The sequence below is a fragment of the Cucurbita pepo genome, chromosome 14 (genome assembly GCF_057944985.1).
Source record: "Cucurbita pepo subsp. pepo isolate OVF chromosome 14, ASM5794498v1, whole genome shotgun sequence".
NCBI lineage: Eukaryota > Viridiplantae > Streptophyta > Magnoliopsida > Cucurbitales > Cucurbitaceae > Cucurbita > Cucurbita pepo.
Window position 1 is genome coordinate 12096150 of NC_141811.1, and position 27511 is coordinate 12123660.

General features: G+C 38.6%; 3 protein-coding genes, 1 non-coding gene and 1 pseudogene across 4 annotated transcripts; 3 read left to right on the top strand and 2 right to left on the bottom strand.

Moving 5' to 3' along the window:
• The first annotated feature begins 222 nt into the window (after nt 1-222).
• On the top strand, nt 223-3923 carry LOC111809700 (RNA-binding (RRM/RBD/RNP motifs) family protein). The gene is made up of 4 exons (XM_023696085.2): nt 223-622; nt 747-845; nt 2681-2971; nt 3580-3923. Exons 1-4 carry the CDS (start codon nt 245-247, stop codon nt 3709-3711), a joined length of 900 nt encoding a protein of 299 aa, XP_023551853.2. The 5' UTR covers nt 223-244; the 3' UTR covers nt 3712-3923.
• Nucleotides 3924-5587: 1664 nt separating this feature from the next.
• LOC111809705 (inositol-tetrakisphosphate 1-kinase 1 pseudogene) lies at nt 5588-7425 on the top strand (annotated as a pseudogene).
• A 1876-nt stretch (nt 7426-9301) lies between these two features.
• On the bottom strand, nt 9302-15235 carry LOC111809933 (UDP-N-acetylglucosamine transferase subunit ALG14-like protein). The gene is made up of 6 exons (XM_023696410.2): nt 14813-15235; nt 13688-13858; nt 13474-13613; nt 10042-10188; nt 9893-9952; nt 9302-9793 (listed from the first exon to the last, which is right to left on the bottom strand). Exons 2-6 carry the CDS (start codon nt 13833-13835, stop codon nt 9617-9619), a joined length of 672 nt encoding a protein of 223 aa, XP_023552178.1. The 5' UTR covers nt 13836-13858; nt 14813-15235; the 3' UTR covers nt 9302-9616.
• Nucleotides 15236-16202: 967 nt separating this feature from the next.
• Nucleotides 16203-25830, bottom strand: LOC111809932 (alpha,alpha-trehalose-phosphate synthase [UDP-forming] 5). The gene is made up of 5 exons (XM_087117601.1): nt 25599-25830; nt 24574-25282; nt 18648-19979; nt 17742-18015; nt 16203-16764 (listed from the first exon to the last, which is right to left on the bottom strand). The coding sequence occupies exons 2-5, from the start codon at nt 25233-25235 to the stop codon at nt 16411-16413; spliced, it is 2622 nt and encodes an 873-aa protein (XP_086973727.1). The 5' UTR covers nt 25236-25282; nt 25599-25830; the 3' UTR covers nt 16203-16410.
• LOC111802785 (small nucleolar RNA Z247) lies at nt 20691-20826 on the top strand. The gene has a single exon (XR_002816319.1). It is a non-coding gene; the product is annotated as a small nucleolar RNA Z247 (small nucleolar RNA).
• Nucleotides 25831-27511: the final 1681 nt, after the last annotated feature.

Genomic DNA, 27511 nt, shown 5'->3' on the forward strand with positions numbered 1-27511 from the left:
TTAAAAGTTAAAGAATAAATTGTGAATTAGTTAGTTACCTTTAAACTTTGTATTTTATCTCGAAAACATTTAAACTTTCAAGAGTTTCAATAATACAGTTGAAGTTAAAAAATATATATATATAATAATAATAATAATAATTAAAAAATATATATACACATATATATATATATATATATATATATATAATTTCCCTGTAATATCCATCGCCTTATCCACATTTTTCGCCCTCGAAGTCGAAACAATGGCGACGCTCGAATCTGCAATTCCAATTATCTCTCAATACATTTCTTCTTCTTCTTCCTCGAAATTATCCTTCCGTACAGTTCCTTCCGCCATTAAGCTTCGCATTTCCTTCTCTTCTCCTCTCCTTTCCCTCAATCCCACAACCGCCGTTTCCCCTCTCCCCCTCTTTCTCACAAACCCATCGCGAAATCGCGGCGGCGGCGGCGGCGGTCGTTTTTGCTCTGCAGTGCAAGAGGTTAGTTTGGAGGAAGCTTCGGAGGAAAATCAGGATGTGAATCAGAAGAGAAAGCTATACATATTCAATTTGCCTTGGTCTTTCTCTGTCGTCGACATTAAGGAGCAGTTTGGACAATGCGGAACTGTCACTGATGTTGAGGTTCTTCTTCTTATTCTTCTTCTTTTGTTCGTTCTTTTGTGTGTGTGTGTGTGTGTGTGTGTGTGTGTGCTGATAATGTCTCTGTATCTGATGAATTTGTGTTGGAATGTGTTCGTACTTGTAGATTATAAAGCAGAAAAATGGAAGGAGCAGGGGATTTGCCTTTGTGACTATGGCTTCACCAGATGAAGCTCAAGCTGCTATTCAGAAATTTGACTCTCAAGTACGTTTTCTTCTACCTATTTCTGCTCGCTTTCTGTTTGGTTATTTGCCCCCAATGAATTCTATTCTATTTTTTACTGGTATTGTTGTAAATTGTCCTAAGTTTTTGGTTATTTAGATTAGATTTGATTTGATTATTTGGATTAGATTTGATTTGGTTATTTGAATTAGATTTAATCTATCGGAGATTTGATTCTGTAATGGTATATAATGAGAGAGTTTTTCGTCCATTCCGAATATCCATTCCTAACAAGTGATATCGAGATTGGGAAAGTTTAGAGTGTCACATTGTATTTGTTGAGTGACATATTGGTGAGAGACTTTGTAGTGTGATAGTGAGGTATTCACTTGTAACACTTGGTTTATTAGTGATTGGTTGCTACCCGTGGATGTAGGGGAACTTCTTCTCTCCGAACCACGTAAATATTTTGATGTCTCTTTGTGTAATTCCGTTCATTGGTGTTGTGAGTACATTTGTTCCGCTTTGGGCGCACAACAATTCTACCAATAGCTTGTTTGGTTTGGTTCTGAAATTTTGAGGTTCCATATTTCAATATGAACTTTGGTATATATAATACTCTTCAGACTTGCTAAACACTTGAAAACTACTTTTGGAATCCTCCATAAGTCCCTTTTTTTGCTTTTGATATCTGTTAAGTTTCTCGATTGGGTCCCAGATTATTATAGGTGTATCGCCCAAGTCCACCACTAGCAAATATTGTTCTCTTTAGTCTTTCTCTTCCGAGTTTTCTCTCGAGGTTTTAAAACGCGTCTACTAGGAAGAGGTTTTCACACCTTTGTAAAGAATGTTTCGTTCCTCTCTCCAACCGATGTAGGATCTCATAATTTATCCTCCTTTCAGGGCCCAGCGTCCTTGCTGGCACACCGCCTCGTGTTCACCCCTTCAAGGTTCAGCCTCTTCGCTAGCACATCACCCAGTGTCTGGCTCCGATACCATTTGTAACAATCCCATTGCAAGCAAATATTATCCTCTTTGGGTTTTTCTTTCTGAGCTTCCCCAAAAGGTTTTAGAACGTGTCTGCTAGGGATAAGTTTCCACACCCTTATAAAAAATGTTTCGTTCCTCTCTCCAACCGATGTGGGATCTCACAATCCACTCCGTTCGAGGCCCAGCGTCCTCGCTAGCACTCGTTCTTCTCTCCAATTGACGTGGGAACACACTATCCATCCCCCTTCGGGGCCCAACGTCCTCGTTGACACACCGTCCGGTGTCTAGCTTTAATACCATTTCTAACAGTTCAAGCCCACAGCTAGTAGATATTGTCCTCTTTGGACTTTCCCTTTCGAGAGCTTCCCCTCAGGTTTTTAAAATGCGTCTGCTAGGGAGAGGTTTTCACACTCTTATAAAGAATGCTTCGTTCCCCTCTCCAACCGATGTGGGATCTCACTGTCCACCCCCTTCGGGGCCCAACGTCTCGTTGGCACTCGTTCCTCTCTCCAATCGACATGGGATCTCACTACCCACCCCCTTTCGGAGCCCAACGTCCTCGCTAACACACCGTCTGGTGTCTAGCTTTGATACCATTTGTCATCCCAAGCCCACTACTAGTCGATATATGTCCTCTTTGTGCTTTTCTTTTCTAGCTTCCCTTCAAGATTTTTAAAAGGCGTTTGCTAGGGAGATGTTTCTACACCTTATAAAGAATGCTTCGTTCCCCTCTCTATCTGACGTGGGATCTCACATACATGGTAGTCATTTTGACTTATATTGGCTCTATACACATAAACACTTCCCTTTCTAACATAGATACCTAGGTTCTGTTCATGGCAAATATTTCATGTTAATATGTTCCATGAAAACATATATTTCTGCAGGAAATATCAGGTAGAGTTATAAAGGTAGAGTTTGCAAAGAGATTGAAGAAGCCTCCTCCTCCAAAACCTCCAGGCCCACCTCCTGGAGAGACTGTGCATAAGCTTTATGTATCAAATCTTGCATGGAAGGCGAGATCCACCAATCTCAGAGAATTCTTTTCTGAAAACTTCAGCCCAATTGCAGCCAGGGTTGTCTTCGATAGCCCCTCCGGAAAATCTGCTGGCTATGGCTTTGTTTCTTTTGCTACTCGAGAGGAAGCAGAAACTGCACTTTCTTCATTGGAGGGGAAGGTAATTTACTTGCTCTGATCTTATTGACGGATAAACCTCTGTGTGATTAACCACCTACTTGGAATGACTTTTCAAATGCTTAAAAAACCCATATTTCTCCGGTATTAATGAAAGAATCTCATTTTGGATTTTTGGGTGCTCTACCGCGAGAGAAAGAGCTCCTAACTACCGTACCTTCTAGCTACCATTGGATTCTTGGTGGATAGGGTTTCCTAGGCCCCTAGGCTTGGATAGGTTGCTTGTAATGGTATGTTTATGTAAATAGATAGTTGTAAGACGTTTCAAATATTTGAAACTCGAGGATTGGGAATATGGGATTGTGCCAGAATTACGATATTGGGTTCAAATCCACTGAAGTGGGTCGATGAGCGTTTTAAAATTTGTCAACCTATGTATAGCTTGACTGATTAAAAACATATATCCATCGACCAAAAAATCTATGTTTTGGACGTAGAAATGAGTACTAAAAACTTACTAATGATAACATTTTGGCCCCTGCTAGCTTTGTACAAGTTCAAATTTCTCCAAACTCTCAACCTAATCAGGTGTAATGTTCCATTTCATTCCTTCCTTACATATTTGAAATGCTTGAGCTTCTCTCTCCTCAGGAACTGATGGGCAGACCCCTTCGACTAAAATTTAGTGAAAGAAGTGTTGTTAAATCAGAAACCCCAAAAGAAGACACTGTTGAAAGCCAACCTGAAGAATCACAGATCCCCTCGGATTCAACATCAGATTGATCGCTCGGTACGCTACTTAGAAACACGATTTTGTTCGAAATTCCAACTACATTTATGATATCTGCTGGTGGTATGATCTGTACATCTTTCTGCTGTTTTTGGTAGCATATTTGTAGTGTCATAACATTATCTGTCTCCTGAAATTTCTGAATCGAGTCCTTATAGACTTTTTTGTTTTGTCTCAAAAGAAATCCTCTCTTGGTGTTGCATAATGTTAGGTGTGTGTTATTTTGATGCTTAAAAGTCACCCTTTTAGCAACTGTTTGATTACATGAAACCCTGAGTTTAAGAAATGTAGCCAGTTACTTGCTGTTTGATGCTTCTTCAAGAATTGAAGTTTCATTACCAGCAACGTAACCAGAAAGTGTTAATAGTGTCGAAACCGGTAAAATAATATTGCCAAAGCGTCGTAAACTGATGGTGATACGAACGAAGGTCAAAGAATTATCATATCTTGAGAGCTAAGAAGCTACCACTAGCTTTAATCACTTATATTCAAGCTCTCATGAACTCGTCAAAGATAGTTTTAGAAGATGTTGAAGTCTTTTTCTATATGTTGTGTAAAGTTGAGCTTCAAGTCGATGAACTCATAGTTGAATTTATGGAACTTAGTTCAATTACTAGATAGCTCCTTTCATCTTATGCACTATTTTAATTGTAATTTCAATTTTTGTTTATCATTTAAGCTAGTTTTTAACACGGACGTTCATGTTGTACTCTAACTCATTTAGATTATTATATTTCATCATTAACTAGTCATTTTAATATGAAAGATTGCGGGTGTATTTAATTATCAAAGCTATGCAAAGCGTTCTTCTTTTTCATTATAGACATCATTTTTTGAATTGAAATGAATAGGGTTCTTGCGAATTTCTTGCGGGCCTCAATCCTTACAAAAATAAGTGGAAAATTTCGTAAGGATTGGGATGGAGAAGACATCCCGTCCCTACCCCGCCTAATTATAGAGTTAGTAAGGCAATATTATAATAATTCAATACTTAATTGTTACCAATCTTAGACAACTTTTAATTATTCATTTGTCAACTTAGAAACACTAAATAACAACATTATTAAAGTTTGCTAATCAAAACTAAATCATAATTATTTACATTTAAATTATTGGTTGTCCAAAAAGTACACCAAAAAAAGAAAAAACTTCCCTTTTTGTACCAAAAATTCAAAGATTGCATTTTGACCAATGGCAATGGTCATACCCCTAAATCTTTTTTTTTTTCTTGTAATTTTTCAATTTTTCAAATTTTAATTTCAATTCAAATTAGTTGACCATGGTTGACTATTATCGTTGAGCGGTTTACTTTAGCTAAATTTCATCGTCTATGACCACCGCTCCCCCTCTCATACAAGCTATGTGCTACGTGTTTAGAAGTAAACCGTAATTACTAAATTTATAATTTAACAAAAAAATATTAAATTATACCAAATATTTATTAATTTTAAAATATCTTTTGATTATGTTCTTCGCAAAGTGGACAATATCATACCATCATGGAGAGTCGTGTTTGTCTAACATAGTATCTGAGCAATACCCTAAACTTAGTCGTGCCAATTGGTAAATCCTCAAATGTCGAACAAAGGACTCCAAAAGAAAAAGGAGTCAACCCTCCTCGAAGGCATAGTAAAAAATGACTAAGACTTTAAAGGAGTGGAGGCTCGATTAAGGAGAAGCGTACTTTGTTCGAGCGGAGTGTTGGATGAAGAAAAGTCCCACATGGGTTTGACTTTTAAAAAAATAATTAATTGGAGGAAAAATATATATTTTAAAATATTTTAGGAATAAAAAATGTAATTAAAATTAAAAGAATTGGTAGGTGAGAATAGATTTAAAGCTCTGTATACTTGAGTCGGTTATTTTATCATTGCCCTTGCATCATCCTCTTCCCCTAGCCCTAGTTGAAGCTATATATACCTACCTCGGCTCGTTTGCTTCACAGCTTCCATTGTCTTCTGTTTCAAAGCTTCATTCTTCGTGTTGTTTTCGTTTTCTTTGAAGAATCCTCTAGAGGAAGAACTAAACCCTAGATTTCCGAGAATTTCGAGAGCTTTCTTGGGTTTGAATTTGACTGTGTTCTGTTCTGTTGAATCTAAATCTTTCTCTGCGAGTTCTTCTTTCTTGTTTTGATGAGCGTCGTGGTCTTTGGTTCCAGTTCTTAGTGTTTTTTTTTTTTTTTTTTTTTTTTTTTTTTTGTTGTTGTTGAGTATCAATGGCGGAACGCAGGTTTTGTATAGGTTATGCTTTGGCTCCCAAGAAACGACAGAGCTTCATCCAAGACTCGTTAGTGAATCTCTCGGCGTCTAGAGGAGTTGATCTTGTTCGAATTGACACTGAACGGCCACTTCTTGATCAAGGTCCATTCGATTGCATTCTCCACAAGTTTTATGGCGTGGATTGGAGGAAGCAACTGGTGGAGTTTAGACTTAAGAATCCTGATGCCTTCATTTTGGACTCGCCGGATTCGATTGAGAGACTTCATAACCGGATTTCGATGCTTCAGGTTGTCTCCGAGTTGAAGATTGATAATCCGGATGAAACGTTTGGGATCCCTAAGCAGATTGTGATTTACGACAAGGAGACTTTGTTTGATCGGCAGGCTTGGGAGGGTTTGAAGTTCCCTGTCATTGCCAAGCCGTTGGTTGCTGATGGAAGCGCTAAATCTCACAAAATGGCGCTCGTATTCAACCATGATTGTTTGAACAAGCTCAAGCCTCCGATTGTCTTGCAGGAGTTCGTGAATCACGGGGGCATTATCTTTAAGGTTTACGTTGTTGGACAGTATGTGAAATGTGTGAAGCGAAAATCTCTCCCTGACGAGCCGGAAGTGAAGTTGGGGAATGTAGAGGGATTGTTATCATTTTCGCAGGTCTCGAATATGACTCCTCGTGAGAAAATTGACGATAAGTACTACAAGATGATGCAGCTTGATGATACAGAGATGCCACCGTTGAGTTTCCTCACCGACATCGCCGGAGGGTTGCGGCGCTCCATGAACTTGAATCTTTTTAACTTCGACGTGATTCGAGACTCGAACATTGGGAATCGGTACCTTATAATTGACATTAACTATTTCCCTGGGTATGCCAAAATGCCGGGTTATGAAGAGATCTTGACGGATTTTTTCTGTGATTTAGCGCAGAAGAAAGAGGCAATGAACAGTCCTAACAACAAGGATATTGAGGACAAGATTGGTTCCGATCGGCATGGCCCGATGCAGAGTGTTGATCAAGAAATAACAAAGATTTCCATTGATGAGGATGTTGGAGGTCAATCACTTGACAGTGGAAAGAAAGAATCCCCTGTTCAAGATTGACCATTATTTTGGAAACCCTTCATTCTCAAGCTTGTTTGTGATCTGAAGTCAGCTTGAATTCGCTCCATTCTGGACTCAAGTGAGTTGTTCTACACATTCCTCTAGATAGCCATTGATACTGAAATGAAAAAGGGAAATTTTCCTGTTTTTCAATTAGTCTTTAACTGCATGACTAGATTTCATTTGTGTCCAGTGTTATCATGTATATTCCATCCTAACGTTACCACTGGAGATAGATCTGAAATACCCTACTACTGATGAGATATATGGAGGTCAAATTGTATCTTGAGGCTTAAGCTTTTTCTCATGGATCTTGAATCTTTTAGTGAATTCAATTACTGATTTTTTTGCCACCCAGAAAACTTCTAGTATCATTTTATCTTCTGTGTTTGGTATAGTGTTGTAATGAGAATGCACTGGTGTTGTAGACATATAAGACATCGTTCCAAACTAATTGTAGAACTTGCTTGTGTTCTGAATCCATGAAACTTCTTTAAGATCTGCCAAGGGAATGAAGTAAGAATAATAATTGTAGCTCGTTTTGTTTTTGTTTATGATATACGGAACGGGTGAATATGGTTTTTAGGTCCTGAATCTGATTTTGTGTGAAGCTTAGAAATTATGATAATCTTGTGTGTAAATATGAGATCCCACGTCGGTTGGAGTTGTTTGGAGAGGAGAATGCAAAACCCTTTAATTTGAGAGGGGTACGAAGCATTCTTTACCAGGACGTAGAAACTTTTCTCTAGTAGACATGTTTTGAGAGGGGAACGAATCATTGGTGTAGAAACCTCTCTCTAGTAGACGTATTTTAAAATTGTGAGGTTGATGGTGATATGTAACGGCCCAAAACTGACAATATCTACTAGTTAGTGGTGGGCTTGAGCCGTTACCGTGTCTTTTCTTCACTTTGCTTGTGATTCCTTTCTCCAAATGGGTTCTTTTGGATTAGGATTTTGGTTTAGAACTTGAAATAGATAGACAGAATGGATCTATATATCATTTCTCTCTTGATTTAGTTCTCTCTTGTGGCTTTGTGGAAGTACCTGGATGTTCTTGAAACAAGTTACTGATGTGTGAATCGCCGTTGTTTCCGATTCTTGAGGACTATATATGTGAAATGAAAAGCTTGGCTGTGTTCTTATTTATTATATTACCACACACAAGCACAGGTTATATTGTTAACAATTGTGTGAGAACTGGTTGTGGATATATAGGCATTTTGTTCATTCCATTGATTATCCTCCTCTTTGCATATTGTTTCTAATCACATGAAAACATTTAGAATAAGAATATATGCATCATCCAAACATTCCCTCTAAAGATCGGTTTGATATTCAACTACATGGTTATACTCGATATGCAAATATGAAATTCCGATACATAGGCCTGATCCCTATGTGTTAAGAGGGAAGACCTACTTCTAGTCTAAGAGTTAGTAGTTACTTGTTTGAGTGGCACAAGAATGAACTATTGGGGAGAATAGTGGAGATATATTAAGGGCTTGTTCTTGTGCTCACTTTACTAACTTCCCTCTCCTCAATCAGTAGACGAACACAACGCTCCACAATGGCATGATATTGTCCACTTTGAGCATAAGCTCTTATGGCTTTGTTTTGGGCTTCCCCAAAAGGCCTCATTCTAATGGAGAGTGTATGAACCCATGACCATTCCCTAAATTAACCGACACTTTCATCTAACACCTCCCCTCGAACAAAGTATGTGCCTCCCCTCAATCGAGGCTCGACTCCAAAGTCTTTTCTAGTCACTTTTTGACTATGCCTTTGAGACTTACAATACTTTGTTCAACATTTCTTGTTCGTCCGTCTCTCCATCAGGCTAATATTCTTTGGGTCATTGAAAAGTTTGTTTGGAAGGAGAAAAATCATTATTCCTTTATTTCTACTTTTTTGGGCAACTTTCAGCTTTATTAAGTTCAAATTTACTTTTTCCTCTTTGACTTACAACACAGGTAAAAATTAGATAACCACAAACAAAAAAAGAGGACATCGACTATATACTTTAATAATAGAATATCACTCTATGAATATAATAATATTAATAACAAACACTAGTTCAATAATAAGATAATGAAGAAGTAATTTACTTATTCATTAAGTTATAAATGGTCTGATCTGCTCGGAACTATGGCAACGAAATAAGTCTACAAGCCGACAACTCGACGAGCTAAGAGCAAAGGAATTCCTAAACAACCTTACAATCATAGATCTTCTAATAATTATACATATATTATGAATCAGATATTGATTAATCTTCGATGGGTCTTTTAATTTATGGATATATCGATAGATAAAGCCTTGTTCGTAGAGTTATAACAAACAATAAAACTCTAAAAATCCGGGAAAGTAATTTACTAAGCATGTTGAAGTTGACATTTTTTTCCCTGTATGTTACATATCAAAGCAGCATATGGACCAATTCAGACATGATTTCAGAAACTTGAAATTTTTTTTCCCTATATGTTACCTTTCAACGCTGCATATGATGATCAACTCAGTCATGATTTGAGCAGTAAGAATCAGAAATGTATACTAATCTGTACGGAATTTCGTTGCGAACTACATGAGACAACCGACGTAGCGAGCGCGGGGATATAGCCTCTGTAGTTGTGGCCATTGCACAAAGAACTGATCAGCCATGTATAACTTATATAAAATCAAGCCACTTAGTGATAATCTCTTCACTCTTGCAATGCTTTCCACATAAAAAATTGAAGACCATCTAATCCCCAGAACCTGCATATTCAGATTCAACCCACTGTTATCCTCTAAAACCATATGATCTTGGAATTGAGAAGAATGCAAAAGAATGCAGAGTTCAATGCAGTATTGAACCTTGAATATGAATGCAATTACGCATAGAGGGATGCAGGTACCAGGGCCATTGCAGAGAATCTGCAACAAAACAGAACTGGTTCAAACAAAAACAGGTTCTCTAAAGCTAAAGAGGTCATATAATTTGCAGATTGACAGGGAAAAAATACCACTTGAGGTCTAAGTTTAAGCATTAGCCAGAGTGCGTGCAATGTGGCAATCAAAGTTGTCCAAACGGAAGTGAAATATGATTGTCCTACTTCCCTACTTCTGTAGATCTGCATAAACTGTGCAATCTTGTCTACCTCAGCCCCGGTCTGCAATAAGAAGCGTCGGTTCACGAACAAATTTAATACGAGAACTCGCAAATTATATGAGAGGTTCAAATTCCTATACTTCACATTTGTTTGTACTAAAAAATGAAGCGAACACCGTTTTAAACATATTATTGTAACTCGTTAATGGACTCCTCGATGTTTTTGTTTGATAACAATAAACAATGTATTAAGAGAAAAATTATGCCAGAAGATGATTGAATTGAAAGAAAAAGCAACGGAAATTTCAGGAGATAGCAGATCAACACTAAGTTCCGGGGTTGTTTCCTGGATGCTGAGAATAAGGGGAGATAGTAACTTACTATCTGAAGAAAACTAACAAGCTCAAGCTCGAATGATCAACCTACTATTGATCGACAAAGCCCAAAGACAGTCCATTGCTAATTTTCTAAAAGAGTTTCACATTTTGTACTGTTTTCCCAAACCACGTGGTACGTACGATGCATGCCACACGTGAGATTCTCATCGTCTTCCTCCCAATGTTGTTGTCCATAGTGGGAAGGAAAGTTTTAGGAACGGAGAAGGTCAAACTCTGGGCGGGTTGCTAAGTTTCGTCTATGCTATGGTTTCATAAAATTGAACATTTTTTCTTCAACCAGTGTAAAGGAGTTCCTAGCACGAGGGAATGGGCTTTCATTCCAGGAACCGCCTCGTCTATGCACTCAGCCCCTCTCTTGAAGATGCGTACGACAAAAAAACAAATAGACTCACCAAGCATAAATGAAAATCCTTCCCCCCGACTGTCGACGACAGTAGACTTCAGGAGGAGCACTTTACTTTTAGGCGTGCCCCAGCATTATTAGGGTGGCCAAATTTCTATTCACTAGTTTGAATGGACTCAATTGGGCCTCTGTTGCTCGAGTTCAAATTGGACTTTGGTCGTGGGCATAACCAATTCAGGGACAGGGGCTTAGGTTGAAGCAACTTTCAATTTGGCCCTTTAATGTATTTGGAGTTCCATTCCTTCTTGGGAACTTAAAAGCGTTGGGACAACAAATTAGCTCAGGCTTTCATGAACTGAGCCTGGATTAGGTTCATCCACCTTACTTTGTAGTTGAGCCGTTGAATTGGATTCATTTTATAAGAAGCTTTGTTTGGAAAGTGCAGAATTTGGGCTAATCAACGCGATGTTGAATATTCTAAAGTGATAGTTGGACTCTCATCTCGTAACATCTTTCTGAATTCTACGGTCAGTGTTATCACAAGTTTCCAGCAAACCACACATTTCCATCTAATTTCCATGGGTTTCCCTTTGACTCAGAACCACACTATTTTATATGCTTGAGGTTGAGGATCCATTTTCAAGATCAATTTAGTTACCATCTCTTTGGCCGCCACACTACTTCAACTATCAATTCATGCAAACTTTTTCATGAGTTACTCCTCTTTTCCGTCGGACGACTCGTAGGAGGTGAGAAGGGCCTTTACTACTCCGTCCCACACAATATACTACTATCGGCCCTACCAGGCAACATCTACCTACAGAAGCTCGATCAGGAGATAGGAAGGATCTGACAAAAGTACAAAATTTCGATTGTTCAGAGAATCAGATCGATTCTATCAAGGATAGGTCGTATTGATGACCAATCAAACTCTAGAGATGAAGCAAGCTACAAAGCCCTAATTGTGGGGAGGGTAAAGAGCTTCCAACGCAAAGAAGCCTTTCATTCCCTCGTTTCGCCGTGGCACACCCTACACACAAGCACCACCCGGCTCAGGAGGGACCAGAAAACGCCTTCCAATGTCCACAATAATGTTCTAAAAAAAATACATCTTATTTGAAAATTGTCATCTCGTAATCATCTCTCTTCATCCTCTTGGAACTATTTTGAGACTTCTTCAAATCACCAAAGCTTCCCCTTCATAAGCATTGTTTTTTCATTAACTTCGTCATCTTCTTGATTCTTTTCTTTTTCATTTTTTCACTGCATCTTTGATAATAGTTAGTGATCACAACCTTTTGATTGGGGCATTCAAAGATGAGGTGATCATACCATTGACACTTGTGGCACTTTCAAGTGTGTGTACAGCCAAATGATGAATGTTTGCAGCCCAAGTCAAAACTCTAATGTGCCAACAACAATCAAACGCCCAATGGAGTCTGCAGAAATATCATCCTATCGTTTCATGTTCTCTATTCAATATACAACAGCAAGTTTATGGCCAGCTCACCATTTTTTTATCTACACTAGCCATTTCTTTAATGATCATTAACTTTGACCATTTAGCCATTTTTTTGGCATTCAAACAAGTCTTAAACTATGATTGATGGCAATAGAGGTGATTCTTATCAACATTATCGGCTCTGTTTATTTGTCAACACCAGTGAGATTTTGTCAAATATAGTGACGGTTTGGTGGTCCTTAGTCAAATTTTGTTCTGATGTGGTCCTTCGTAGGCCATTTCTACTTGGTGCTTCATAGGCAAGTGTGGTTGTGGTTTGATAGTTTTAAGCCATTGGTGGTGGGTGGGTGTGAGATCTTGGAGGGGAAACAAAGTATTCTTTATAAGGGTATGGAAACTTCTCCCTAGGAGAAGCGTTTTAAAACCTTAAGAGGAAGCCCAAAATGGAAAGCCCAAAGAGGACAATATTTACTAGCGGTGGGCTTAAACAGTAACAAATGGTATCAGAGTCAGACACCAGATGGTGTGCCAGCGAGAACGCTGGGCCCCAAAGGGGTGGATTATGAGATCCTACATCGATTAGAGAGAGAAACGAGTGCCAACGAGGACGCTGGGCCCCAACGGTGGGTGGATTGTGAGATCTTGGAGAGGGGAACGAAGCATTATTTATAAGGGTGTGGAAACCCCTCCCTAACAAATGCGTTTTAAAACCTTGAAAGGAAGTCCAGAAGGAAAAACCCAAAGAGCACAATATTTGCTAGCGGTATGCTTGAGCTGTTATATGAATGGAATTTAAAAGTCTTTATCCGATGCTTGGAGGGTTGTTCTATTATCCGATACTTGGAGGGTTGTTCTATTATCCGATACTTGGAGGGTTGTTCCATCCTTAGGGTCATAAGCTATATGGTTCAACTGCATTGCTCAAATTTTAAGGATCATTTTAGCCGGCATAAACGGGAACCCAGTTTCAGCCTCAGTCCAAGTTCCACAACTCAAAGAACGCATAGACCAATATCCCTACAGCCCCACCCAATAGAGCTTCTAGTTTATCAATAGACTAGCAATTGAAAAACTCTGCCCATACAATCCTCTCTCTCGCTTCCTGTCTCAGACAAGAGAAGTTGAAAGACCTTGAAATCATACCTTATCAGCCAGTTGGTTTTCATATGTACGAGCCTTTTGAAGACTCATGTTATCCGTTGCAGCAGCAATGTAGAATCTTGGAGCAAACAAGTCCTTCTGCAGCTCAGACAACACATTGAGCATCTCCGCCGTGTGGCCCCCTACATATCCATCCAACAATCAGTGCGATTACATGATTAAATCTACAAGTCAATGAAATTGATGGCTGTCTCACCTGAGCCTAAAACAATGAGGGTACTAACAGGTTTCAAGCATTTGTTTCGAACGGGTCTACCACTCCAATATATGACGTAAAGAACACGACTCAAAATCAAGCTGATACTGAGAATTATGGCAGCAATAGTAATACTAGAATCCATCATAAAGAGAAGCAAACACAACAATCCTACAAAAAAGAGAGAAAAAGAAACGATAATCAATAAAATAGAAGCGAGATTGATCACAACATCATGATTCTCACATGCGAGTTACTCATATACAACATACATAGAAAACAAGTAGCACAAGTAACATACTCAAACTTATGAATCTTAAACATATCGTGCACCATGCTCATGTCATGCTCACCCATCTATAACTCAAGCCCTCTCAAGACAAAACCGACTTCTCACAACTCTTTCTAGCTCTTCGAGTCGCATCGAGCTCTGAACATTTTCACCCACAGCCTCGACACTTCTCTACAGAACTCAGTGTTCGAACCTTGATCATTTTTACCTAAGGCCCCAAACTATGCATCGACCCTTGACCATTTTTACCCAAGGCACACCAATGACTTAGCAACGTATTGACTCTTTTCGAAGTACCCCCAATACTTGCTTCTATAGACTCATCATACCAACCCTTAAGCATTTTTTCCCCAACAATTCGATGCTCCTTTAGCATGGTAACATATCACCTTTGATCATTTTTAACTCAAGATGCACTAATATTCACCTTCCTTTCCTTTCTAGTCACCTAACTCTTTGCACTAATTAGGCTAACAATCTATATCATGATTGTTAGATATGCATTTATTCCAATAACCAAATGAACATACTCCTAACACAAACATGACCTTCCTCCATGCCTTCCTATAGAAAGCCCCTCAATAAACGGATTCAACAAGTGAGAACTCCTTATTGAAAGCACTCCTAGAGTTATCAGAAAAGTTCCTAGACAATAAAGATGATTTCCAAAGCTAGCCTCTAGACTAGAAAACTCAAAACAACCAAAGGATAACTAAGAGAGGATTACCAACTAATCTAATCCAAACACCTTAAACGCTTAATGTAGGTCCTAATTCACAGCACTAGGAACAAATTCGAAAGTGTCTTGAACGAATTGTTGCACTGATTCTTACCGGAAAGGCTTGGGTATTCAGATCTGAGTACCCAACCTGAGATCACTCGAGGTTGCGACTATAAAGCAGAACGGGTTCGTTTGTGAGTGGCTGTCCACTGCCGCAAGGAGGTATTTGCGTTGAAAATCTGTCGCCGCGGATGCAGGTTGTGGGGTCGAGAAAATTGCACGACCGCTTCTTGACTAGATCCGCCGGAATAGCGTCGTTGTCGCGCCTCTGGTTCGTGGGTGAGTCGCACGCCGTCCAGCAAGGATTCCGACGTGGGTGATCGCGCACCGCTTTTCTCTGTCTGGAAGTGAGCGTTGATCGTTGCTCAGATAATGTCGCCGGTCGGAGCTGCTGCAAGTCGCCGGGGAAACTGCAGGGGTGGGAGCTGAACGTGAAAGGGAGAGGGAGGAAGAAAGACGGAGGGAAACGTTTTTCTTTTTTAATAATTTTCCCTTTTTTTAATTATGATCTCATTAATAAAAATAAATAAATTAAATAAAAATAATTAATTTAAAATCTATAAACCTTTTAAGTTTTTTCAATTTTTAATTAAAAATCAAATTAATTTCTCAAAAAAACCTCCCAAATTAAAATTTAATTATCTTTATTTAATTTATATAGATCTAATTTTCATTCTAATTAATCTAATATTTTTTTACCTGAGAGATAATTGGATCTTTTTTTATCATAATTGATGTCTTGTCTATTAAAATATGCTTAGATTAACGAAAGGTCCATGATCTTGTGGATTGGGCAGAGTCTAGGAATATTTTAGGCTCAATCTCGAGTAGGATAGCTCAAACTAAGTTCAACCACAAAAAAATGGTTCGGGTTGGTTTGATTCCATCGGCTATCTTTCTTGTCCTCGAGTGAAAAAAGTAAAATATATTTTTATTTTAAATTACTCCGAAATTAAAAGAGAGGAAATTGAGATCACGCTGGAGCAAAGCGTGTGGACATATAAGAGAGAAAGTTATGTGTAGTGTGGATGAGAACCGTGAGAGAAACCGTGCCCTTAAGCTAAATGAGAAGAAAACCTAAAATCACAAAGTTGTTGAACCGAGAGATGACGCAAGAGTCAAGCAAAACCCGAAAAAACTTACTCTTAACTTGGCAAGTTGTATCGATTTTAATCAAAAACTTGAAATTTCAACGTCACTGAAACAACAAGAAATTGGTCTAAAGTCACGAAGACCGCCCACGAGGGCTCGACCCCATGCAGTAAGGTCTTGATACTCATATGGCCGAAGACCTAACAAATTCCTGAAATAACAAACAACGATCAAAGAGATGCCAGCACTAGAGGTTAGTCGTTGACCAAAATCATCGACCACAAACAAACCCGATTACTAACCACTCGAACCCGTAACCACCCTATCGAATCATATAAGATATTAGATAATATTAATAATTGTTTAATACTTTTAATTAATTGATAAAATGCATTAAAATTCCAATCATTAGCACAGTCAAAACTACATAGTTTTCTCCGAACTCAAATGGTCATATGGACAGAAGAATTGCACCAATAGAACATCAAACAGCAATAACAGAGACTTTTTTCACAGAGCTAACTTCATATACACAACAATAACAACAGCCCTTTCAGGTTATTTACTCTCTGAAATTACCACTCTGTGAGGCGTCGTTGTCGTTGTCGTTGTCATCGTCGTCATCTGCGGAGCAGCTCTAGCGGCATGCTCGGACGCATGGGTGAGACCTTGTAACATTCTCAAGATTTCGTGTGTGTCTTCTAAGTAGTACTTGGCCTTGCTCGGTTTCTGGCCAACAGTGCAACCGAACACTTCGGCACCGGGAGGAAGGGTGGCTTTTGCACTTGTTATCACCTCGAACATATCCTCGTCTGACCTGTCGTCTCCGATGCATAGAACGAAATCGGGAAGCATTCCTTTCTCCTTCATTGTTTGCAAGAGATGTTCTGCTACAATGCCCTTGTTTACACCCTGCCATGTCATTATAAAGACCAGATAAGAACATCATGCCTTAGAAGCAGAATACCACCCTCGAAACGACCCCTTCTCATAGCTCATCGATTTTTGTGTAATCGAAAGCAAATTCATCGACATTTCGACTCTAGGATCAATCTCAAAGAAGATCGATCCCAAAAAGTTTTTGAATCCCAATAGTTATTGATTAGCGGAAAGAAACATTTCCCAGTTGTGACTTAATTGGTTTGAAATTCCCTTTTAACTTTTCGTCGTTTCGTGTCTTGATAAACAAGAAAATTCAGGTGCCACCATAGACCCGATACACAAAGTGATTACGAGATTTAAGATTGTTAATGTAACAGTTCAAGCCCACCGCTAGCGGATATTGTCCTTTTTGGCCTTTCCCTCAAGGTTTTAAAACGCGTCTACTAAGAAGAGGTTTCCACACCCTTACAAAGAATGCTTTGTTCCCCTCTCCAACCAATGTGGGATCTCACAATCCACCCACTTGGAGGCCCGGCATCCTCGCTGGCACACCACACTGGCTCTGATACCATTTGTAACAGCTCAAGCCCACCGCTAGCTGATATTGTCCTCTTTGAGCTTTCCCTCAAGGTTTTAAAACGCATCTACTAGGGAGAAGTTTCCACACCCTTATAAGGAATGTTTCGTTCCCCTCTCCAACCGATGTGGGATCTCACAAATCATCCCCCTTGGGGGCCAGCGTCTTCGTTGGCACACCGCCAAGTGTTTGGCTCTGATATCATTTGTAATAGCTCAAGCTCACCGCTAGCAGATATTGTTCTCTTTAGGCTTTCCCTCAAGGTTTTAAAATGTAGGCAGAGGTTTCCACACCCTTAGAAAGAATGTTACGTTCCCCTCTCCAACCGATGTGGGGATCTCACGGTTAACCTCTTTCACGGGTCTTATGCCTACCTCCCGTTTGGAGGTACAGGGATTAAAGTTGAACTTTTAAGAGTAATAAGACTAACCTGAGGTTTGACTTCTACAATGTGTTGCCCACTCTTGACAGAAACTGGCTCATTGGCAAGAACACTTTCCAGGTGATCTAAAAGTTCCTTGGCCTGGCACGACCCGAAATCAGGATCCGCGTAAAGGTAGTTCCAAACAAGCGCACTCTCTTTAGTTTCGATTGTCGAGCCATCGGTTGTCTCGGTATACAATTGCATAACGGGTTCTGCAATCTGTTTCCAGTCGAAATCGGTCACACCTACACACGTCTCCCAATCTGCTGTATGATTTGGCCTGAAAGAAATGCAATCAAAGTCACAATACCTGGTGGAGATGAATAGATGAACCGAAATTGCAAAAAGGAAACATCGATTAACCCGACAATGATAGATTTACGACCAAAGAAGTTTATCACTTTACACCGTTCCCCTTTTGGTGCAATATTATAAGGGGCTATGAGATTCCACGTCGGTTGGAGAGGGAAACGATAAGCATTCTTTATAAGGGTGTAGAAACTTCTCCCTAACAGACGCGTTTTAAAATCTTGAAGGGAAGTCCGGAAGGGAAAGCCCAAGGAGGACAATATCTGCTAGCGGTGGGTTTGGGCTATTACAAATGATATCATCAGAGCTAGACACGAGGCGATGTGCCAGCGAGGAGGTTGAGCCCCGAAGGGGGGTAAACACGAGGTGGTGTGCCAACAAGGAAGCTGGACCCCGAAGGGGGTGGATTGGGGGATCCCATATCGATTGGAAAGGGAAACGAACCATTTTTTATAAGGGTGTGGAAATCTCTCCCTAATAGACACGTTTTAAAATCTCGAGGGGAAGCTCGGAAGGGAAAACCCAAAGAGAACAGTATCTACTATCTACAGAAGCTATAGTATAACAAATTGGAAGAAATAAGGATTGTAATGTTCAACATACCTAAGATAAAAACCATGTTCTGCAGCTAATCCAAGTTTTTCGCACTGTGAAAACCATTCGGTCAGAGTTTTTCGATCCTTTCCGCTAACGAGGAACACGACATTTTTAGGATCTTTACACAGGTTGTTCAGGATTCCAAGGGCTTCTGAAGTTGGATTCATACTAATCGATCCAGGAAGCATCATGATACCATCATAATCTAACAAAATTGCTCGGTGACAGGTTCGTTTATACACCGAAACGATATGATCAACCGAAAGCTTCCTGAAATTCGGATCCAGGGCAATAACTCGAAATCCTAAACCGAAACCTATGCCCCAGCACCTCCTCATTGAATGGTCTCTGCAAGCCCTGCCCAAATCCTGCAAAAAGCTTCGTGCCCAATATGCAACATCGTGCGTACTAACATACCTATAATGCTTTTCATGTCGCAGTTGCTTTTCGGCCTCCGGGATTACCAGGGCAGAGTCCATCGCTTCGGTGACAGCTTCAATATTCCAAGGATTAACACGAATAGCACCACTGAGTGACGGAGAACACCCAATAAACTCAGACAACACGAGCATGCTCTTCTTTGGAGTTGAAGGATTTAGCCCGAGAACATTGTCGAGTTCTTCGTTGCCTTGTCGACATATAATATACTCGTAAGGTATAAGATTCATCCCGTCTCTCACCGCTGTTACAAGGCAGCATTCAGCAATTGCATAATAAGCGTTTCGCTCGTAAAACTGCAAGGGAGTGTTGATCAAAACCACAGGCTCATATCCTGGCCTTCTGAATGTTGCATTAATTCTATCCACCGTTGCAGTAGTTTCAGCCATAACCTCCTGTACATCTTTCCCTCTGCCTCGTGCAGGGTTCGCAATCTGTACCAACACAGCTTTACCCCATCTCTCGGGATGTTGTCGGAGCAATTGTTCGAACGCCAAAAGTTTCAGGCTGATCCCTTTAAATATGTCCATATCATCGACCCCGAGCAAAACAGTTTGACCCTTGAACCGCTCTTGCAATTCAGCAACTTTGGATACCGTCTCAGGCAGATTCAATACATTTTGTAGCTGACCAATATGAATACCGACAGGAAGAATCTTAATACTCACCGTACGACCGTAGTATTCAAGCCCAATGTAGCCTCGCTTAGATTGATAAGACAAACCGAGCATTCGGCTACAGCAAGATAAAAAGTGCCTAGCATAATCAAACGTGTGGAAGCCAATGAGATCAGAGTTCAATAGTGCTCGAAGAAGTTCATCTCTTACGGGAAGGGTTCGGTAAATCTCGGACGAAGGAAATGGACTATGTAGGAAGAATCCGAGCTTCGCCCTGTTAAACCTCTGTTAGAATTGGTCAATCCATTAGAATAGCTTGAAGTTAGTCATGCCATAAGAATAGGCTTACTTCGTTAGTTTCCTATGAAATCGGATCTATTAGTTAATCTTTTGCCAATATAAATAGAATATGTCCTCAATAGTGTGAGGCACAGTTTTGCATAAACTTGATATGGTATCAGAGCCGAAATAAGATCCACGAGATCCATAGCCTCTGCTGTTAGACATGTCAATCCCAAACAACACAATGTCTTCTCCGTCGATCAGTCAGGTGATTAGTGTTAAGCTTACACAAGAAAATTATCTACTGTGGTCCACCCAAATCCTTCCCTACTTGCGTAGCCAAAACCTTGTTGGTTTTGTGGATGGATCCATGCCTGCACCAAGCCAGACGATCGCCGTTGAACCAAGTGAAGAAACAGGGAATCGCAAAATTATCATCAACCCTGAGTTCACAGTCTGGTACCCCCAGGACCAGCTGGTACTCAGCCTCATCAACTCATCAGTCACTGAGGAGGTTCTCAGCACGATGGTTGGAATCACCACTGCACGAGAAGCCTGGATTACGCTGGAGCGACAATTTGCTTCCACATCTCGAGCAAGAGCAATGCAGATCCGTATGGAACTCTCTACTATCCAGAAAAAGGACATGACAATTGCTGACTACTTTCGTAAAGTAAAACATCTTGGTGATACACTTGCTGCCATTGGCAAGCGAATAGAGGATGAAGAACTCATCGCCTACATGCTGCAAGGACTTGGTCCAGATTATGATCCTCTAGTCACAAGCATTACAACCAGAACAGATGTATACACTGTCAGCGACGTGTATGCTCACATGCTGAGCTATGAGATGCGGCACTTGCGTAAGGGTACATTTGAGCAACTTTCATCTGCTAACAATGTCAATAGGATATCCATTCGTGGAGGTGCCAATGGAGGTCGAGGTAGTCGCGGTCGTAGTCGTCAGTTAAATAGTGGTCATGGACAATCAAGGCGTACTGTGAACAATCCTGGACGTCAACCATCAAAGACACAAAGCAGCTCAGGCATTGTCTGTCAGATTTGTGGTAAGCCCAATCACGATGCTTTGCAATGCTGGCACAGATTTGATCAGGCATATCAAGCCGAAAATAATCTCAAACAAGCAGCTTTGGCAACCAGTGGATACACTAGTGACACAAACTGGTATGTTGACACTGGAGCCACAGATCATATCACCAATGACCTAGAGAGGCTTACCACCAGAGAACGCTACACTGGCACCGACCAAATTCAGGTTGCAAATGGCGCAGGTTTGTCTATCTCTCATATTGGGAATTCATTAATTTCTGGTTCATCTCTTGTTCTGAAACATATCCTATATGTTCCTAAAATCAATAAGCACCTAATTTCAGTACAAAGACTAGCATCTGATAATAATGCTGTTGTAGAATTTCACCCAAACTATTTTTTGGTTAAGGACCGAGTCACGAAGAAACTCCTGCTCCACGGTAGATGTAAGAATGGCCTATACGTTCTACCGCATAATTTCAGTCAAGCCTTGCTGACAGCCAAACTTTCGAAAGAACAATGGCACAGAAGGCTAGGGCACCCTGCATCTCCAATTACCATTAGAATTCTACAAGATAATAATTTAGCTATAGATACTAATATTCCCTCTTCCTCAATTTGTAATGCTTGTCAATTAGGGAAAGCACATCAATTGCCATTTGGTTCTTCTCAGCATGTATCTACAGCACCCCTTCAATTAATTCACACTGATGTATGGGGTCCATCCATTGCGTCAGTAAATAATTCCAAATATTATGTTTCCTTTGTTGATGATTTTAGTCGTTATGTTTGGATTTACTTTCTGAGATGCAAATCTGATGTTGAGTCTGTGTTCCTTCAATTTCAAAAACATGTTGAAACTATGCTAAATACCAAAATTCGCTCCGTCCAATCAGATTGGGGGGGTGAATACCATCGGTTACACAATTATTTCAAATCCACAGGCATTGAACATCATATCTCCTGTCCTCACACACACCAGCAGAATGGGTTAGTCGAAAGAAAACACAGACACATTGTAGAAACTGGCCTTGCTTTACTCGCTCAAGCCAACATGCCTCTATCCTACTGGGATGAAGCTTTCAACACAGCTTGCTTTCTTATAAATAGAATGCCCAGCCGAACCATACAACAAGACACACCACTTCATAAATTGTTTGGTAAAAGTCCAGACTACTCCATGCTTAGGGTGTTTGGCTGTGCTTGCTGGCCTAATTTAAGGCCTTACAACAACAAGAAACTGAGTTTCAGAACTACTAGATGTATATTCTTGGGTTATAGTTCTTCTCATAAGGGATATAAATGCTTAAATAGAAGTACAGGACGTATTTACATCTCTAGAGACGTGGTTTTCGATGAAAATATTTTTCCTTTTGAAGAATCTAAGCCACCAAACAAAACCACAAATCCACATCATCCTGTTCTACTTCCAGCCTTAGCCAAACTTGCTAGTTTTTACACTGAAAATGCTCTTACAGATATTGAACCAGTTGTTAGTAATTCCCATATGAATGATGGTCAAACTGATAATATTGCTAGTGACAACTTGTCTGGTGTCAGCTTATCTTCTGCAGATAATACAAGAAGTTCAGAGGAAATTGCAGAATATGAAGCTGAGAGCAGTTCGATCAATGCTCAAAACCAAACTCATGAACATGTGTCTGATCAACCAACTGAAGCAGCTAGTCAACATCCAATGCGAACAAGGTTGAGAAATAACATTGTACAAGCTAAACAATTCACTGATGGAACTATCAGATATTCAGAAACCTCAAGAAAATTCGCAAGCGCTGTAACTATCACAACTCCGATCATAGAGACTGCTACTGAACCTCGAAACCTGCAGGAAGCCATGCAACATCCAAGATGGAGAGGAGCAATGAATGATGAGCTCTCAGCGCTAAAACGAAATGCCACTTGGGATCTAGTTCCACCCAAACCTGGAATAAATCTCATTGATAGTAAATGGGTGTATAAAGTGAAAAGAAAAGCAGATGGGTCAGTTGAAAGATTAAAAGCAAGATTAGTTGCCAAAGGATTCAAGCAAAGATTTGGTGTTGATTACACTGATACTTTTAGCCCTGTGATCAAACCGTCAACAATCAGGGTCATTCTTTCGCTAGCAGTAACCAAGGGCTGGAATATGAGACAAGTTGATATCCAAAATGCATTTTTGCATGGAATTCTGAAAGAGGAAGTGTACATGCGACAACCACCAGGATTTCAAGACTCAGCCAAACCAAAGAATTACATATGCAAGCTCAAGAAAGCCCTTTATGGCCTGAAACAAGCCCCAAAAGCTTGGCATTCAAGGTTGACTGGAAAACTTATTGAGTTAGGCTTCAAGGCTTCAGTAGCTGATTCATCTCTTTTTATTCTCAAAAACAGAGAGATAACTATCTATATGCTCATCTATGTTGATGATATAATTATTGTGAGCTCCTCTGATCAAGCAACCGAAAGGTTGATTCAGAAATTGAAAATAGATTTTGCAGTAAAAGATTTGGGTGGTCTTGAGTATTTTCTGGGTATTGAAGTCAAGAAAACACGAGATGGTATCATACTGTCACAGAGACGATATGCCTTAGATTTGTTGAAAAGAGTAAACATGGAAAAATGCAAACCTATGTCTACACCAATGGGTTCTGCTGAAAAATTATTCAGAGAACAAGGAATACCCTTATCAGCTGAAGAACAATTCAAATACAGAAGTACAGTGGGAGCACTACAATATTTGACAATGACTAGGCCTGATTTGGCATTTGCTGTCAATAAAGTGTGTCAATATCTTCATACACCTACTGATGCTCATTGGGGTGCTGTGAAGAGAATTCTTCGTTATGTTAAAGGCACACTAGCATTAGGAGTGAAAATTCAGAAATCAACCATGATGTTGTCGGGGTTTTCTGATGCTGATTGGGCTGGTTGTCCCGATGATCGACGTTCAACTAGCGGCTTTGCTGTATTTCTTGGAGCAAATCTAATCTCATGGAGTTCCAGAAAACAGGCTACAGTGTCAAGATCAAGCACCGAAGCAGAATACAAGGCCATTGCGAATCTTACTGCAGAAATGATTTGGATCAAGTCATTACTGAAGGAACTGGGCGTGTATCAATCAAAGGCTCCTCGCCTCTGGTGTGACAACCTCGGAGCTACATATTTAACTTCAAATCCAGTATTTCATGCTAGAACGAAACATATTGAAGTTGATTTTCATTTTGTTCGAGAACAAGTAGCACGTAAAGCAATGGAAGTTCGGTTCATTTCATCAAGTGATCAAGTAGCTGATATCCTGACAAAACCACTGTCTAAAACTCCTTTTACTACACATTGTAACAATCTCAACATGTACAAGACTTGTTGGGATTGAAGGGGACTGTTAGAATTGGTCAATCCATTAGAATAGCTTGAAGTTAGTCATGCCATAAGAATAGGCTTACTTCGTTAGTTTCCTATGAAATCGGATCTATTAGTTAATCTTTTGCCAATATAAATAGAATATGTCCTCAATAGTGTGAGGCACAGTTTTGCATAAACTTGATAACCTCTTCCTCAAAAATGTTGGCAAAACCATCAAATGGTAATCATGAACCCAAACAAAGTCATCATCAGGACTAATCACTTCCATAACTTTATCTGCAAATATCTTATTCACCGAAAGATACGCTTGCCAAAGCGACCTATCGAATCGACCACCAAGGTCCGGTGACAAGGGAAGCATATAGTGAAACAATGGCCATAAATGTTGCTTGCAGAATCCATGATAAAATTTACTAAAAAGCTCGGGAGGAAGGAACGTCGGGACACACTTGAATCGATCCAAAAGAGTTTGTGCAACATCATCTTGCTCTCTTGGATCAACCTCTTCTCTAAGACAACCAATATAAATCACTTCCACATCTTCTCCAAGTCCATCTTTAAGCTGTAAAAGAAGTGAATCTTCATCCATACTAAACTCCCATTCTCCATTCTCGTCTCGATGTGCTCGAATCGGGAGCTGATTCCCAACAACGATCATACGGTCTTGCGATACCGACGAAAGGGCATCCGAACCAGTGCTGTTGCAGCTATCATCATCAAGTTCAGACAAGACTCCAGCCACGGTAGCCACTCTAGGAAGCCTCTTCTTCTCTCGGCCAAGGCCAAAAGTAGGAGAACAACCACCAGAAGCAAGCTCTAACAAGTTAGAATAAGACCTCGAAACCATTATAAACAGCAACAGCACCAAAAAAAGCAGATCAAGCTGCTTCAAACCTACACGACAAGCCGACCCAAAACAAGGCAACAGATTCAATCAACCATAGCCAACAAAGATCTAATCCAACAAAACATAGATATATCAGACAAAACATCAAAAAAACCAAATCCCAGACATGATAAATGATTTTGAACTAAATTTAGAAGCACCCATCAACGATTATTATGACCTCCAACCTAAAATCAGCAAATGGGTCGTTGTATTTATGCATAGAAATTGATCGAAGAGGCAAAAGAACTTCAAAATAGAACAGAATGAATAGAAATGAAGGAAAAAACGACCCAAATGGTTGAAATTAGAGAGAAAACCCACCATTGAAAGGGGGAGATTCCTTCGATCTTCAACAATGGGGTTGAAGAACCCTTTATTTTTCCTGCTTTTTTAGCACTTTTCAGAGCTCAACAATGGAAGATCTACACTGAAATTGTTTGCCCTTTTTTGTTTGTGCTGCAATGGACAGTGAAGGATGGGACTGGGTACAAAGAATTTGATTCCACTCGAGGAGAGAGTGAGAGATTCGTAGTGCTTACACGCGAGTCTAAGGGAGAGTAGAAATTATACACTTGTAAACAGCTTCCGCGTTGCACTAAAATTTATTCTTTTCAACGGCTTCCATTTGTTATTCTATTTTTTCATTAAATTAATAAAAATACTAAATACCTTCAAATTTTTAAAAATTTAATATTCTTAGTTTTCAATTAAAAATATTAATATTCTATTTTTTTTAAAAAAAAGTTTAAACATAATATTATAGTCTGATATATTTTTTTTTTTCAAAAATTAAATTTATAATTTTTTTATGTTTTAGTTTAAATAAAAATGAAATTTAAACAAATTAATTTTCAAATAACATATGTTTTTGTTTTTAAAATTCAATTAAAATTTCAAATTTTTATTCAAAGAAAGTGAAAGCCAAAATTAAAAATTGTGGAAAAATTAAAAAATAAATAAAAATAAAAGAATAAAAAATGAGTTAAATCATAAACAACACCCTTATAAAATATTTATTCATAAAATTATTTTTTAAAATTTAATGATGTGAAAAAATCTAATAAAATCTATTAATTTGAAATAATATTTAAAAAAATTAAATATTTAGCAATTATTTAGAAGGTAGAATATTTGAAATAATAATTAGATGAAGAGTCGGGAGAGAGTTTAATATACTTCGCTCTCAAATACATAAATATACTCGAATTTTATATTTAATAAGTCTGTTCAAAATCTATTAATAAAAAATAAAAAATTTAATATTCTATTATACGTTTAAATTTTAAATTAATGTTTAATATATTTTATAATTTCAAATAATGTTAAGTATTTAGGAAATTATTAAAAATATTAAAGTTTAAGAATCTAAATATTTTAAAATTTAAAAAAACTTAATAAATAATTGCTAAATTTAATATTAACTTAATATAGGGTTTCATCAACTCTTAAAATTATCCACCTAACCCGACATTCATTGGTTTACTTTCGGCGCGTGATCTACACACACATCGAAATTAATATTAATCAATTAAGTTAATTTCATTTAATAAAATAAAGAAATATAGAAAAGAAAAAAAAAAGTCAAAACTCAAAGCCAATGATTGCTCTATTTAGGTATATAAAAAATACATTAGTTTTTTCTTATTTTTATATTAATAAAAAATTGCAATCGTTTTCATGACATGGTCAACTATTTTTATAGTAATTTTAATAATAAAAAAATATTAATTTAAAATTTAAAATTTAAAAATTTTGTTTTTAAATTTTTAAAATTATTTTTAAAAATGGAAGAGTAATAATTTAATTTTTTTTAAACGTTTAAGATATTTTAAAAATATAAATATTAACAATTTCTATTTAAAATTAAAAGTAAAAGTATTTTTTTAGACTTTTAAAAGTTTAAAAAATATTTTTAAATAAAATATAAAATTTATGAGTATTTTTATTAATTTAAAATAAAATAATACCCATCAAATATTATGTTGACTTTTTTTTTTTTTTTTTCTTAGAAAATAATTGATTTGACTTGTTAAAATTAAAAGAAATACTTTTTAATTTCTCTAAGTGCGGTGAGAAACACGCGCCTTATGGTCGCGTGAAGTTAGAAATCAATTGTTTAATCATTGGTATGTACATATTTGAACAGAGCCTTGTTTTGTTGTCATTACTGTTTGGTGAAACGAGCCACGTGGCTAGTGATAGAGGGAGCAATCTGGTACGTCTCGGTCCGCTCA

Excerpts from the sequence above, each read along its gene's own strand:
- LOC111809700 (XM_023696085.2), top strand. The coding sequence starts at position 245 with ATGGCGACGCTCGAATCTGCAATTCCAATTATCTCTCAATACATTTCT. Across the intron at positions 623-746 it reads GAACTGTCACTGATGTTGAG|ATTATAAAGCAGAAAAATGG; the intron begins GTTCTTCTTCTT and ends TCGTACTTGTAG. Across the intron at positions 2,972-3,579 it reads TTTCTTCATTGGAGGGGAAG|GAACTGATGGGCAGACCCCT; the intron begins GTAATTTACTTG and ends CTCTCTCCTCAG.
- LOC111809933 (XM_023696410.2), bottom strand. The coding sequence starts at position 13,835 with ATGATGGATTCTAGTATTACTATTGCTGCCATAATTCTCAGTATCAGC. Across the intron at positions 9,953-10,041 it reads TTAAACTTAGACCTCAAGTG|ATTCTCTGCAATGGCCCTGG; the intron begins GTATTTTTTCCC and ends GTTTTGTTGCAG. Across the intron at positions 9,794-9,892 it reads TAATTGCATTCATATTCAAG|GTTCTGGGGATTAGATGGTC; the intron begins GTTCAATACTGC and ends CTGAATATGCAG.
- LOC111809932 (XM_087117601.1), bottom strand. The coding sequence starts at position 25,235 with ATGGTTTCGAGGTCTTATTCTAACTTGTTAGAGCTTGCTTCTGGTGGT. Across the intron at positions 19,980-24,573 it reads CCAACATTTTTGAGGAAGAG|GTTTAACAGGGCGAAGCTCG; the intron begins GTTATCAAGTTT and ends ATTCTAACAGAG. Across the intron at positions 18,016-18,647 it reads GAACATGGTTTTTATCTTAG|GCCAAATCATACAGCAGATT; the intron begins GTATGTTGAACA and ends CATTTCTTTCAG.